The 14,541-nt window shown below is 61.8% G+C and overlaps 2 protein-coding genes across 2 annotated transcripts; one reads left to right on the top strand and one right to left on the bottom strand.

The window, feature by feature from the left end:
• Window positions 1-2,496: 2,496 nt before the first annotated feature.
• On the bottom strand, window positions 2,497-5,294 carry SFRP5 (secreted frizzled related protein 5; the record flags this gene model as incomplete). Its single annotated transcript, XM_083866695.1, has 3 exons — window positions 2,497-3,594; window positions 3,999-4,076; window positions 4,763-5,294. The coding sequence occupies 3 exons, from the start codon at window positions 5,292-5,294 to the stop codon at window positions 3,254-3,256; spliced, it is 951 nt and encodes a 316-aa protein (XP_083722821.1). The 3' UTR covers window positions 2,497-3,253.
• A 2,239-nt stretch (window positions 5,295-7,533) lies between these two features.
• GOLGA7B (golgin A7 family member B) lies at window positions 7,534-14,353 on the top strand (the record flags this gene model as incomplete). Its single annotated transcript, XM_083866401.1, has 5 exons — window positions 7,534-7,590; window positions 13,217-13,342; window positions 13,722-13,874; window positions 14,034-14,135; window positions 14,249-14,353. 5 exons carry the CDS (start codon window positions 7,534-7,536, stop codon window positions 14,351-14,353), a joined length of 543 nt encoding a protein of 180 aa, XP_083722527.1.
• Window positions 14,354-14,541: the final 188 nt, after the last annotated feature.

Below are 14,541 nucleotides of genomic sequence, written 5' to 3'. Positions count from 1 at the left end.
GCGTATCCCCCGCTGTCTCCCCGCCCCCGGCTCAGTGGCGTTTTTCTCTCCGTGCTCGCTGCTGCCTCCTGGCGCCAAATTCCCGGCAGCTCTGCTTGTTCCTGTGTCTGTTTCCCTGTCTGTTTCCCTGTCTGTTTCCCTGTCTGTTTCCCTGTCTGTTTCCCTGTTTGTTTATGTGTTTGTTTCTGTGCTTTCCGCGCCCTCCGCGGCCCCGGGCTGTCCCCGCTCCGCCTCCGCTTCTTGTCCCTGTGCATTTGGGGCCGTCCCGGGGCCGCCTGCAGCCGCAGCCTTTCTCTGCTTTGTGCATTCGCTGCTTCCCTCGCCTTGCGCCGCGGGCTCCTGGCTCGTTCCCGGCTCTGTGGATTCCGTCTCTCGGGTCCCGGTCCCTCCTTTTTCTCGGCGGGCTCGGCCGTCGCCTCCCGCCATCGCCTCGGGTTCCACTGTGGTTGTTCTGAATTGTAAATGCGGGGCAGATGAGCGGCATTGCAGATGTACTAAAATGGACATTTTTCATCTGGCTGTTGGCACAGACACCGCGTTCCTTGTGCTGCTTGTCCCTAAAGGTCACCTAAGGGCTGACAGTTTGTGTGACGGCTCCTTTTCCGTGCAGAGCAGGCGCCTGCAGTCCATCGCTGATAGCCCGTCTGTGGAGCAGAGGTTCAGCTCGGGCCCCCCTTGCTGCAGGCTCTACATCCCACCACTGTGGGTCCTCCTGTGGGGCAGGCAGCCTAAACACTTCTCTTGGCTGTGGGCCTATAAACTCCTTCACATGGAAATTTGGAGAATTCTGAGCTGGACTTGGCATTTGATGATGAGGGTGTCTGGCTTGTGCATGGTGTGCAGGGGATGGGTGTGCAGAGGGGGCAGGAGTTAGTGGGGGCAGTGGAACAGCTGTAACAGTGGGGAGGGGGCTGTGTAGCACCCCAAGAGCTGTGGGTGTGTTTGTGAGGGTGTCTGCAATGAGATTTTTACTGGGCTGTGAGAGGCTGGGAGGGGTCAGCTTGCTCAGACAGCTGAGAGTGGGAGGCAGAGGAGCTACTTTTATTTCTGGAGAAAACACTTGGAGCAATGAGCACTATGGCCATGTATGTCTGAACACTCTGGGAAGATGCTGATGACACAGAACATAGAGGGCTACAGATAAACTTAGGCTGTGGGAGATGGGGTTTTATTTATGCTTTTAAAGTTTTGCAATAAAATGTAATTGACAGTGTTTATTCCTATGGAAGTGTGCTCAGCAGTCAAGCTCAGGACATGCCTTCTAATAATATTTGAATTTTCCCCCTTTTTTTCTGAATGGCCAGGGAGAAGTGCCCACTTCTCGTGCAAGGCTGGGGCAGGGGCTGGCTGCACCATGTTCCTGGCTGGCTGTGGGGCAGGGGCACAGGCATCTCTCCCTGGCCAGAGCAGGAGATTTGGGGCTCTGAAGGCTGACCAGGGGGGCCGAGGCCATGCCCGAGGAGGGCAGAGGGAGAAGAGGTCACTCCAGAGCAGGGCAGGTGCGCAATGCTCTTGTCAGCCAGAAGGGGCTGGGTGCAGACATCCTGGAGCCTCAATTGCCTTCTTGTCCCAGGAGGCTCCCTGAGGCCGGGCCAGCTCCGGGAAGACACTGTCAGGCAGCCAGGGACTGGGTAAATACTCCGGCTGCCACCTTCGGGCTCCCCTCGGCCTTTGGGACAGGTGGATACAAGTATGCACTGGGTAAACACGACTGGTCTTCAGGCTGTCCTCTTGCCAGCTGGGACTGGGGGGCAGCTGTGGGAGTGGAGCTGAGCTGAGACAGCCCCTGCTGCCATCAGAGGGGCTGGGCTGAGGACTGTCCTGCTCCTTGGGTTTTTGGGAGGGTCCTGGCTAGTGCAGGTGGGTGGCCCTTGGAAAGTTTTTGGAGGAGGCTGGAGGTTGTGCTATGGGAGGTCTGGCAGCCAAGCAGGGCTGGCAGGGAGCTGCAGAGAGGACTTTTGGATGATAGGCTGTGGGGAGGACGAGGGTTGGAGGCTGCCTGGTCCAGTATCTGCCCCCTCTGATGCTCAGTGCCAGGCTTCTCACAAATGCTGTGAGCTCCCAGACCATGGATTTATCCCCAGGGGTGACGAAGGAAGAAACTTCCCTGGCAAAGCACTACCAAACCCAGCTGTGGGGCTCCAGTAGCAGTGATGGTCCTGTCCCCCACATCCTACTCATCTCAATGCCCTCCCAGGCTCCCTGGAGTGCCTGAGTCTCCAGGGATGCCTGTGACCACTAGGAACCACATCCCTTGGCTTGGCTGGACTGCCCGGGTTGAGGCTCTGGGCATGGCACCTGGAGTGGGGCTAGAGCCAGATCCTGAGGTGACCCCCCCTCCCTCAGGCTGCCTCACTCAGTGGGCAGGACTGGGACCCCTCCCATTCTTCTGGGGACCCTGAAGGAGCCCCAAGGGGCTCTTACCCATGAACCGCAGTGAGTCACACACAGACTTCTCTGAGGTGGAATAATTTACTGTGGTGTTGATGGGCAAGGGGTGCATGGGCTGGGTCACAGCAGGGGTGTATGAGGGATACAGAAGGGCTGGTCTGGGACGCTTGGAGGTGGGCCTCCCTCACACACTGAGCCATGTGGTATGGGGAGTAGGGGAGCCCAGGAAGGGTTTGTGCTGCTCTGGGCACTTGGTTTTGAGGGGGTCAGTCTGTGGGAACAGAGGGACAAGAGGGACGTGCCAGGCTGGGCTGCGTCTCTGTGAAGGTGAGATAATCCAGGGCTGGATGTGAGCTCCAGGTGAGAGCATGGGATGTGTTGGTGAGCTGGAATAGGGATTGGGGGGGCTGAGGGTCTGCAGCATATCACAAGGGAGCTGGGCAAAGGATATGGGTGCAGGGTAGGGGTCCCTGGCAGCCAAAAGGGCCAAGCAGGGATCCTAAATGAAAGCAAGGGTCTCTGGGCTTATGGGTGGGGAACCTGGGAGTAGACAAGGGTCTCTGGTGCAGACCAGGGCTCACAAGCATGCAGAACAAGGGTTCTGGGTCCAGACTAAGCTCCTGGGCAGGGGTGGGGGTCCTTGGAGCAGAACAGGGCTCTCAAGAGGAGGCAGAGGTCCTGGATGTGGGTCAGGGCTCCCACAAACACAGCAGGGAATCCTGCAGGTGCAGAGCTGGGTTCTGGGGCACAACCAAGGAGTTGAGGTGAGTAGAGCTGAGGTCCTGGGGTGCAGCCAGGGAGGCCAGGGATGGGATGCTGGGCCAGTGCAGGAGTTCTGGGAAAGGGCAGGGTGGGCAAAGCCCTAGTGCTGCCCAGCCCCATAGAGCAGGGGGTGGTAGAGCGGGCAAGGGTAGGAGAACATGAACTTGACTGCAAACTTCATCTCCTTGTTGTGCTTCTGCCAGGGGTAGATGGCCAGGAGGAGCAGGCGGCCACCCACCTTGCGACCCATGACCAGGAAGCTGCCACTGAGGCTGTCAAGCTGGGGGCAGGGGCAGGCACCTGCGTTCCTCATGTGCAGCACCATCTTCTTGGTGTCCTTGCGCTTCAGTGGGCCCAGTTTCAGCACCTTCTTCTTCTGGGCAGCCACCAGCCGCCGCTCCCCGTTCTCCTCCGTCATCTCCTTGATGCGCATTTTCACCACTGTGTGGGGTGGTCATGGGGCATGGTCAGGGGAAAGGAGCACTGCTGGGGGGCTGGGGAGGGGAGGGTCTAGGCCAGGCACCTGTGCAGAACAGGGTGCAGCCCATCCCTGGGTTGGGTCTTTGGGGAGGTTACTGTGTGGGGAGGGGAAAGGGGTTGTTGGGGAGGGGTCCAGCAGAGGCCCCCAGCGACCCTCCCAAATGTCCCATTCTGCCTATCCCCCACCAATGTCTTCTGTGGTGCACCCATCCCATGCATGAAGGGTCCAAGGGAATGGCTCAGGGGTCTCCCATGGGGCTGTCCCCATACAACCTCACCCTCTGGCCAACTCCCACCCCAGCTGTCAGACCTAGGGGAGACAGACCCTTGTCCAGGGGGGCTGGGAACAAGACCCCAGCACTCACCAAAGTCACTGGAGCACATCTGCTCCATCATGCCATCCGCCTTGTGCTCCATCTCACACTGGGTGCAGATCTTGGACACTGCAGTGAGAGACCAGTTACTGTCACAGCTTCCTGCTGCTGATACTTGTCCCCTGGGCCAGATCCTTGGGGACACGCTTGGGAGAACCCCAGCAGCTCCTCTGCTCCTTAGAGAGCTGTGCTGGGGTAATGCAGGGAGGCACAGAGCACCTTGCTGGCCAGGGTCATCCCCAAGGGGAGAAGAGACATGGGGACACCTTCCCATCAGATGGTGGCACTTTGAAGCACAGCAACAGTAAGGCTGGTTCCAGCCTAAAGCTGTTCCAGCCCCGATCCTGACCCTAGGCTGCCTTTGGGTGATGTCCTCTCTCCTGCCTGAGGGGACAGCACCCTGCAGCAGCAGTGTGGGGCTGACACCCACAGGTGCAGCATGCTCTCTTGCTGTTGACATGGGACCCAGTGGGAGGAGAGGGACATAGATAGCACTGCGGTGGATCTGCCAGTGGCTCCCACCTCATCCCATATTCTTCCTTATCCTGTGACAGTTCTGTGCAGGCAGCTGGGAGTCCAGTGCCCCTGGGCAATGAGTGGTGCCACAGCTGATACTGTGCCCACTCCTGCCCTGTTGCAGACAGAAAGTCCTTGGCCAACACCAGTGTCCTGGGCTGTGCTTTGAGGGGTGAAGGGATGGCTGTGCAGGGGCTCCACGTGCATTCCCATCCCGTTACAGTACCCTTCCCACTTACCTGGTGGCGGCGTGGCTTTGCTGTTCCCGAACTGGACGGCAATGCAGAGCTCGTGGTCAGAGGGGAACTTGGCACAGTGCAGCATCTCAGGCCAGGGGAAGCCGTAGGACTCCATGACAGGGGCACAGGAGTCCCGGACCACCTCACAGAGGGAGCGGCACGGGTAGACGGGCCGGTCAAGGCACACAGGGGCGAAGAGGGAGCAGAGGAAGAGCTGGGTGTCGGTGTGGCACTGCTTGGCGAGCAGGGGCACCCAGCTGCCAGCTTGCTGCTTGGCTTCGGCCATGGTCTCGTGCTCCAGCAGGTTGGGCAGCCGCATGCGCTTGTAGCCCACGTCGCGGCAGAGCTGCATGTCGGGCGGGATGTCGAGGCACTGCGGCTCCCGCCCGTAGAAGCGCCCGTGGGGCAGGCTCTCGGGCTGCCACCCGTAGTAGTCGTAGTGCTGCCCGCCGCCCAGGGACCCCGCCAGCGACAGCGCCAGGGCCAGCAGCGCCGTGCCCCGGGACCACGGGTGGCTGCCCGCCCGCGGCATCGCCGCTGCCCGCCTTGCCGCTGCCGGCCGCGGCTGCCGAGCGGGACAGGAGCGCGGCTCGGCACCCTGCCTGCTCCCTTAGCGCCTCCCACGCTCGCTGCCCTTTCTAAGGAGGTCGGAGACCTCGCCGGCAGCCAATCTGCTCTGCCTGCCGGGCCCCCCGGGGCTGGCCCCCGGCTCCCCCTAGTCTGCCCACATCGCTGCCACCTCCCTCCCTCCCCTCCCGGCACATGGTGCTCCGTGCCCCTCGGGCTCCCATGGAGCCGCCCTGCGTGCACCCCCCCCAGCCCACCCTGGCTCTGTGTGCCCCTAGGGTGATGCTTTCTAGAAGGGCAGGCTCGCCTGTCCCATGGCGATGCGTTGTGGCCACAAGTTGCCCCCGTTATTCACCAGTCCCGCTGCCCCCATCCCACTTGGCACCCCAGAGGCTTGCTGTGTCATGGGGCAAGGGACCCTGGTTCCTACCCTCTGCCACCCCACTCCCCACTCTTTTCTCCCAAGACAATATGCTTGGGGTGCTGGGGTTTAAGGAAGGGGACACCCCAGATGCTTCATGCTGCAGCCCTGGGAGGGCTGCTGTACCCAGGTGCCAGGTGTGCCATCAATGAGGCGATGCCATGGGTGTGGGGTCCTTACTCCTCATGGATGGTTCTGCCAACATGCACCTTGGGCAGTCCATGGTCTGCTGGCACAGGCATAGCTGGGATTACACCTGCCAGCAAAGCGCTTGCACCCAGGCTCTGCCAGTGCTCAGGTTGTGGGCAAAGCTAGAGCTCAAATGATGTGAGGGTCCTGCCCAGATTACATTCTCCCATTCCCTTGGAGATGGGGGGGTGCAAGGCTTAAGACCCCATTAGAAACCCATTTGTCTGCAGGGGTTATCTGGGGCACCCCTCCCTTTCCCATGATCGATGCCCCTGCCTGGCCAACGGGCTTTGGGCTGCCGCTGGCCCCTGCCCACTGGATAAGGCGGCTCTGTTAATGGGCGATAGAGCAAACAGTCCAGTGCAGGCAGTGATAGCAGCTGCTCTTTGCCCTGGGCTGGGGGCAGGGACTGTCCCCCCAGCCCTAGTGGGGTCCACCTGCTTTGGGGCAATGTGGGGAACCTCAGGTGTACAACCTGCCCTTCCCTGTAGCCCACCTGCCCTGCCCACGCCCTCTGTGCTCACACCCATCACCGCATCACCCAGTGATGCTTCCAGCCCGAGGGTGGGCTGGGTTCATCCAGCCAAGCCCCGGAGATGGCACCATTAATGTGTAACTGCCGGGGAGCCCGATAAGATACAGCAGCCTGTTATCAGGGCTGCCTGGTAGCAGGAGGGAGGGTGATGGAGGCATCAGGCTGTCACGGCAGGAGTAAGATTGTCTGGAGATAAATGCTGATAGAAAATAGCTAATCCGTGATGGATGGGCTTGGGCAGGGTGTAATTGCCATGGGAGTTGGGCTGGTGAGGGGCTGGTGAGGCCTGGGAGCAGAGGCAGAGGGAGGCTGGGGGTGCAGGGTGGAGCTGCCACTGTGTGGATGTTGAGCACAGTCGTGGGTGTGCCATGTCCCCGGGCTGTTCCTGTGGCACTGCCAGCACTGTCCTGCTCTTGACCAGGGACCAGCTCCTGGCTCTCTGTCTGCCCCATCCCACAGCCCAGTCTGGCATCTACATCCCCAGTTCCACCCAGGAATGTGTTGGGGGTGCTGAGCACTCTATGCCAGCTGGCACCGCACCAGATGAAGGTGAGGGGGCTGGTGACACTGGGGCTGAGCAAGGACCTCCCTGCCAGCTGCCCCAGTCCCTTCATCTGTCATGACGCCTTAATTGGAGCCCTCAGTCACCTCCTGGCCATGCTGTGGGGAGCAGGGCTGGCCCCAGAGAGCGGTGTTAGTCCCCTGCTCCCCCGGTGGGGTGTCCTGGCAGCCTTATGTCCGAGCTGAGACTGTGCCTCTCTCTGGGGAGTCTCTGCTCCACTCGCTTTGCTTCCTTAACCCTTTCCCACCCAGGATGTCCCAGGCTGATCCGGCCGTACCCAGAGAAGAGGATAGACCCAAGACAGCTGTAGCTGGCACCCTTCTCTGTGTCTTGTCTGCGCAGGCTGCTCCAGTGCCCACATCCACGTTCTGCACACATGCAGCTGTCTGTGAGACTGACACTTGCTCCTGTCACTCCAGAAAGCTGGCTGTGCCACCGCTTGTGTCACTGCCTGTGCCACTTGTCACAGCAGCGAGAGCGAGAGCGGAAGCGGGGCCATGGGGGCTGCCCCCTCTGCGGTGGGGACCTCGGGGACGGCCAGCCAGGGTGACATGGTAAGAGCACATCCCCCGGGGGTGCTCCCTCCACACTCCGGACCCTCCCTGTGGAGGACTCGTGCCTGGTTGTAGCACAGAGCAGACCCGAGCCAGGGAAGCAGGAGGATCCCAGGAAATGAGAGGATGAGCAGGATCCCGGCCGTCTCCTTCCGTCCTTGTGTCCCCACACACTCTCCTGCCGCAACTTGGGGTCCTACCGACCTTGTTTCTGTCAGCAGAGATGCATCCCCTGGGCCTGGGTGGATGGGCTGAATGGGCTCCCTCCCGTCCTCCTCTTTCCCCATCCTCTCATCCTTCCTGTCCCAGTCCCCTGCTGCTTTCCTAGGCTGCAACAGTGCTGGCCATGGGCTGCACCCAGTGTGGGGCAGGGAAAGGACAGCGCACCGGGGCCGGCCATGCAGAATCCCAGGAGGGGACGGCCCGCTGGGATTGTCCGTGCAGGGACACGGTCCCTTGGCGTCCAGCAGCTCCCAGGAGAGAGCACCCTGCCTGGGGGCAATGCCGGGCTGGCAGCACGACTCGTGGGGCTCCTGCCTGGGGGTGGCCGCGGGAGGCTGGGCCATGACACCGTGGGGTCGAGGTTGCCCGGGGGTAATGTGGGACCGTCGGGGTGGGCAGTGGGGAAGGTCAGCAATTGCCATGCACTTGCCCTGCGCCCACACACACACCCGCTGCCCGGCAGCCCCAGGAATGTGCTGGCAGCGCTCCCGGCCCAGCTGCGGAGCCCAGACTGCCCTAGCGCCCTCCCAGCCCCCACCCAGCACCTCCTGGCCCTGCCCAGTTCCTGCCAGCTCGCACACAGACCCTCCCTGTTCGCTGCCGGACACCCCGATCCTGGCCCCCGGCATTTGGCCCTACTCAGCAGGGCAGGGAGGGGGCATGTCACATGTGCTGACCCCCTGAGGACGAGTCCCTTTCCCTCACGGCGTGGCACCATGCCTGGGGACCCTCTCTGCAGTGCTGTTTGTCCCTCCCCGCCCCACCACGTCTATTCCGACCGCAGCCCCATTTGCGGTGTGGGAGCAATCCCGGTGCAGTCCCTGCTCCCAGCTGGCACCTTTGCTAATGGCAGACCGTGGCACCTTGCTCTGAAACCACATCCTCCTCTGCTTGCCTGTGTGCAGGAAGATGCTGTGTCTCCCAGTGCCTGTGGACTCCTGTGGGATGTGCTGGGGGGCTGTCCCTGCCCTCTGGGGGGGACTCCCAATGCAATGAGGGTCCTAAAACCACCCCTTCAGATGGGCACAGCTGGACCACAGGTGGGTGACCACACTCAGGGTGCCCAGTCTGTAGGATCAGTTGGCTCCAGTTTGGGGCACTCTCCATGTCTTGTATGAAGGGGAAGGCTGAGACTGGAGCTGTTTTGCAGAGGCTCACAGTGTGGGGGCCTCATCCCCCTCCCTTTTCCCTTCCAGGTGCACACACCTGGGATCTCTCAGGAAAGGTTATCAGCTAATCACGCTGTGTTTGTGCCTCCCAAATGTCACCGTTGTCCTCACTAGGATGGTGAGCTCATGCTCCCCACCATTACTGAAAGCACATCCAGTGCTAGGAGAAACAGCTGCCATGCCCTTCTGTGGCCCCTTTGAAGCAGAGCTGGAGCTGCTGACAGCTCTGACAGGCTGGAGAGGGGTTCAGCAGGCAGTGGGTGCAGGATCAACCCCAGGGGTTGATCCCAGGCTGGTTGCAGGGCTCCAGCTGTCCTCCACGGCCTCTGGTCATCCTTGTACTGCAGGGAGGGTTGAGACACTGGGATGAGGTGCAGCACCATGCACCCAGAGACACACTAGGGACAGCCCCTGGTCCTGGTCTGGGAGTGCAGTGCAGGGGTTGGAGCAGGGGCACTGCTGGGCCATGCCTGCTGTGGTGTGATGGGTACAAGCACATTGTCTGTTGAGGGCTGGCCATAGGGGTACCAAGTGTGTCCCATGTCTGTGCCATGGGGCCGGGGGCAAGGAGGGATCTGTGGGGTCTGTCTGCAAGACAAGTCAGAGCTGCCTCACTCCAGGTGCAAGGGAAGAGCCAGGCAGGGGAGTAAAGGCAGCTCTGGCACCACCCATGCATATCCCTGCTGCAGGGCAGCCTAAAAAATTGCCCCTTTGTGCTGAGCAGATGGAGCAGAAGGGTCAAAACTCTGCCAGGACCCCTCATAGTGCAGTGGTCTGGGGAGGGCAGCAGGGCCATGCTGCAGCACATTGAGGCTGCCCCGAGCCCCTGCTGTCTCTGCTCCTACTGCCTGGGATTCCATTGGCTATGCCAGCCCCTCTCCAGCTCTATCCTGCCCTGCTGGAAGCCATAGCACATCATGGCATGGCATAACATAGTACCAGCCTGTTCCTTCTGCATGGAAACCAGCTGGATCTGTCCCTACTCTGGCTTAAACTGGAATGCCCATGACACCACACCCTGCACAGGGCAGCTGGCAGACCCCTGTGGGCTCTGGAGATGCCAGGGTCTGCAGGCAGGGCTGGGGTGTGTGTGAGGAGCGCCTTGGGACACGTCTGTGTCCTGCCTGCCACTGAACAAATCTTGGTCCTGGGCAGTATTTGGGTTTGCAGAAGGCACCTCCCTATGGTGGGGCGATGTCCCACCCAAGGATACTCCTTGACACAAGCAGACAGCAGGTCCAGAGCCTGTGAGGCACATGGAGCCCAGAACTCAAAGTCCTTTGCTTGGGCTGGGTTGGTGTAGCCAGAGGAGTGTTTCCCTAAAACCTGGGGCAACACTACAGGATGTAGGATGATGGGCAGAGCCTGGGGTGGCAGGGAGAGCTGATCTCCCCGGCTGCTCTCGGCCCCTCACTGCAGCACAGGAGAGCAAACTTCATCTCCTGGCAGGCACAGTATTGCCATGGCAACCAGCAGGACCTGCCAGGCGGGCAGGCGAGCACTGACGTGGCAGTGGCATGCGGCATGGGAAGGAGATGGGATGCAGGGTCTATGTTTGGGGACATCTGAGGACAGGCTTAGGTGTGTGAGCACCTTGCACTGCACCTGGGTGTGTGCCTGGGGTGCATGGAAAGTGTGGGCATCTGAGTGCATGCACGGGTGCTTGTGCCAGTGTGCATGCATGTGTTTGGGTGCAGGGGAGACTTCACACACCACCCTCTCAAGGGCTGTCCTTTGGTTTTGTGGAACTGTCAAGGCAGGGTGTACCTCACTGCTCCGGAGTGTGGGCTGGCAGGGTTGCTCTGAACCATGGGAGCAGCATGTTTTCCCAAAAGCTGGGAAAAAAGTGGGATCCATAGCTTTGTGTCTGTGGGGAAGATGAGCCCTCCAGTTGGGATCCCTGACTGCATGTGTACTTTGGTCTCTTGGCCACAAATCCTGCCATGCTCCAGAGAAAGGGGGATGCCTACCAACCACCCCAAGGCCCTGCCTCTATTTGCTCTGCCCAGAACCTGGGCTGGTGCTCAGAGCAGGAGTCAGACAGAGCTTCTCCTGTGCTGCAGGCAGCTGGCTATGATGTGTTTGCTGTGTTAGCTGGGTCAGCTGTGTGTGTTAGCTGTGTGTGTCCGCTGTGTTAGTTGTGTGTTAGCTGTGTTATCTCTGTGTTAGCTGTGTGTGTCCGCTGTGTTAGTTGTGTGTTAGCTGTGTTATCTCTGTGTTAGCTGTGTGTGTCAACTGTGTTAGCTGTGTGTGTTAGCTGTGTGTGTCCACTGTCTTAGCTGTGTTATCTCTGTGTTAGCTGTGTTATTTGTGTGTTATCTCTGTGCGTTAGCTATGTGTTAGCTATGTGTATTAGCTGTGTGTGTTAGCTCTGTTAGCTGTGTGTTAGCTGTGTGTGTTAGCTGTGTGTGTAGCCATGATCTCTGCCAGAGCAGACGTTCGGGCAGGGCCCCGCGCTGCCTCCAGCGTGGTCCAGGTGCGGAGGGAAGGGCTGGCTGCTCTCCTGCCTGCGGAGGGCCCTGTGCCCAGCTACCATTTCCCTCGCCCCACTGCAGCCCCAGCTGGGAGCCCCCCTTCTTCGCCTCTCGGGAGAGCCTCTGTTCCCCCCGTTTGGCATTTCTCCGGCTATAATTGAGCTGTCAATGGGCAGAGATAACGGGGAATTCGTTAGCTCGGCTCTTTGATGTCTGCCCGCAGCACCAGCTGCAACTCCTTCGCACACAAACAGCTTCAGACGAGGCCCCTTGGCACGGCGGTGTGCCAGTCCCACGGTCGACTCCCTAAATCCCTGCCGGGCCAACACCCTCTGTTAGGTCCGGCAGCGCTCCCTCGGCAGCCGGGCATCTCCCCAGGGACCTCCAGCCGCATCCCAGAGACACGGGGGCTCCAGCAGGGGCCGTGCCAGACACCGGGACGCACAGTAGCAGCCCTCCCTGGCAGCCCCTCTCCGGGGCCAGCCCCGGGGCGGCCGGTACCGCCGTCCGCAGCACCGGGGCCGCTTCCCGCGGGGGCTCCGCGCCGGCGGCCCATCCCCGGTGCCTCGGGGCGGGCCGGGGCGGACCGGGCGGCTGCGCACACGGGCGGCCGGGCCCGCCTCCGCCTCTCGGCTCGGCAGCACCGCGGACAGCGCCCGGCCCCGCTCGGCCCCGGAGACGGCGCCGCTCCGCTCCGGTCACCCCGGCACGGCACGGCACGGCACGGCCCGGCGCCCGCCGCGCCATGGCCACGGAGGTGGGTGAGCGGAGACACGGCGGGGACACCCCGGCGGCCGCACCCCCGGGCCGGGCTGCGGCGGAGCTCCCCCGCCCTGCGCCGCCCGGGCGCGGCAGGGACGGGGGTCTGTCCGCACGGGGCGCGCTGGAGCGGGGGGACGGCGTGGGGAGAGCAGTGTGGGGCTGGGGGCTGCCAGGGCTCCACGGGCACAGAAAGGCCGGCGAGGTGCATGGAGGGGTGTGGGAGTGCAGGGTGGCTGCGGGGTGACTCTGGTGAAGGCACCCTGGGTTGGGCTGTGGGACTGGGGGTTCTTCTCCCAGATGCGGGACAGCGGCAGACGGTCCGTGGGGCACAGAGCGGGCAGAAGCCCCGTGTCACTCAGTGGAAGCGCAGGGAGGGGCCTGCTGCCCGCCCTTGGCACAACCTGGCCGCTCCATCCCCTTCTCCAGCCACCAGAGCTGCCCCACAACATGGAGCTCGGGGCTTGGCACGGGCTCTCACACCCTGTGGGGAGTCAGGGCTGAGCACCTGCTGCCGGTCCTTTTCATGGAGACGCCCCACTGCAGCCTGCCCACCCACTGTGCCACTGTCGCAGCCCTGCTGCCCAGTCCCTGCTCCTGCTCGGCTCACTCCCATCCTCCCGCCTGGGAGCTCTTGGCTTGGCTGTGTTCTGCGGCACTGCTGGGAACAGGGGGCTGTCCCCTCCCCGGGCCGGGGCCCACTGGCTTGTGCATGCAGGAACCGCTGGGGGTGAGACCAGACACCAGCCCGGGATGAGAGCACACGCACTTACCCTCATTGCGAGCAGGGGGCTGCTGCAGCATCCTCCCCTCGCCCCCCACCTCGCACCTTCAGTGCCAAGTTGTGCTCACAGCCTGTGCTAGGTACTCCACGCCCCGGGGAGTGTGAGCCTGCAGCCCCTGGCACTGGGGCAATGGCGCTGCTCCCCAGGCCTCCAGCCCTCCAGTAGGGATGCCCAGCACCCCTGGCTGCAGCGCCCTCGTCTCACCCTCTGCCCCCAGGTGCACAGCCTGCAGGAGCTGCGGCGCAGCGCATCCCTGGCCACCAAGGTCTTTGTGCAGCGGGATTACAGTGACGGCACCACATGCCAGTTCCAGACAAAGTTTCCCCCTGAGCTGGAGAGCCGGGTAGGGGGTCTGAGAGGTTGTCAGGGTGGGAGAGTGCCCTATGGGGGTTCAGAGGGAAGAAGGGTCTAAAGGTGTGGGGACTGATGGGGTGTTGTATGGCCCTGGGCCAGCCAGGGCTGGTGGGTGCAGGAAAGCTCAGCTGCCTTGGCTGGTGTGCAAGGACTTTGGTGCTCCTGGGGACTGGGAGGGTCTGGTGAAGGCTGGAGGCTCAGCAGGTTTTCGTATGGGTGGGAAGTGGGCAGGGGCCTGCAAGCTGAGGCATCAGCTGGGCAGACAGGAGAGGGTTAAGTGCTCTCCAAGTCCCCCCAGCAATGGGGACAAGGGAGTGCAGGGAGTCAGTCCCTGGCCAGACTCCTCTTCACCCTGCTTTCTGTCCTAGATTGAGCGGCAACTCTTTGAGGAGACCGTGAAAACCCTAAACGGCTTCTACGCCGAGGCAGAGAAGATTGGGGGCAGCTCATACCTCGAGGGGTGCCTGGCTTGTGCCACTGCCTATTTCATCTTTCTCTGCATGGAGACACATTATGAGAAGGTGCTGATGTGCAGGGGAGGGCTCAGGGAAGGGCACAGCTGGCAGTGGGTACAGGGATGGCTCAGGGATGGCTCAAGGATGTCACAGGGAACATGGGCCTGGAGGCCAGAGTAGACAGCAATGCTGGCAGGCCTTGAGTGTCCCTCCCTGTGCTGACAGGTCCTGAAAAAAATCTCCAAGTACATCCAGGACCAGAATGAGAAGATCTACGCGCCACGGGGGCTGCTGCTCACTGACCCCCTGGAGCGTGGTATGAGGGTTGTATCCTTTGGGCAGTGGGGTGCTTGGGGGATGGCAAGGGTCAAGGGGGACTGGGCATGGGTGCTGGGAAATTGGGCTGACACATCTCACCGATGATCCTTAGCGGGGCCCAGATCGAGATCTCCATCTACGAGGACCGGTGCAGCAGTGGCAGCTCCAGCAGCGGCAGCTCCAGCAGCAGCAGCGGCGGTGGCGGGGGCGGGGCAGGGGGCCGGTGACTGGCAGGGAGTCCCTGCAGGGACTCGTACTGCCGGGACAGTGGCCTCTCCGACCTCCGCAGGCTGCACTATCAGAGCACTCGTTTCTGAGCCCAGGGAGAGCAGGAGGGGAGACCCAGTGGAGACCCCATCTGCTCTTTATCCCCTGCAGTGTGTCTGCCCCTGCTCAGACCCACTGTGGGCAGTGA

This window comes from Zosterops lateralis, assembly GCF_965231275.1.
Source record: "Zosterops lateralis genome assembly, chromosome: 8".
Taxonomy (NCBI): domain Eukaryota; kingdom Metazoa; phylum Chordata; class Aves; order Passeriformes; family Zosteropidae; genus Zosterops; species Zosterops lateralis.
Note: the sequence above shows the minus strand (reverse complement) of the source record. Positions and strands in the feature narration are given on the sequence as shown.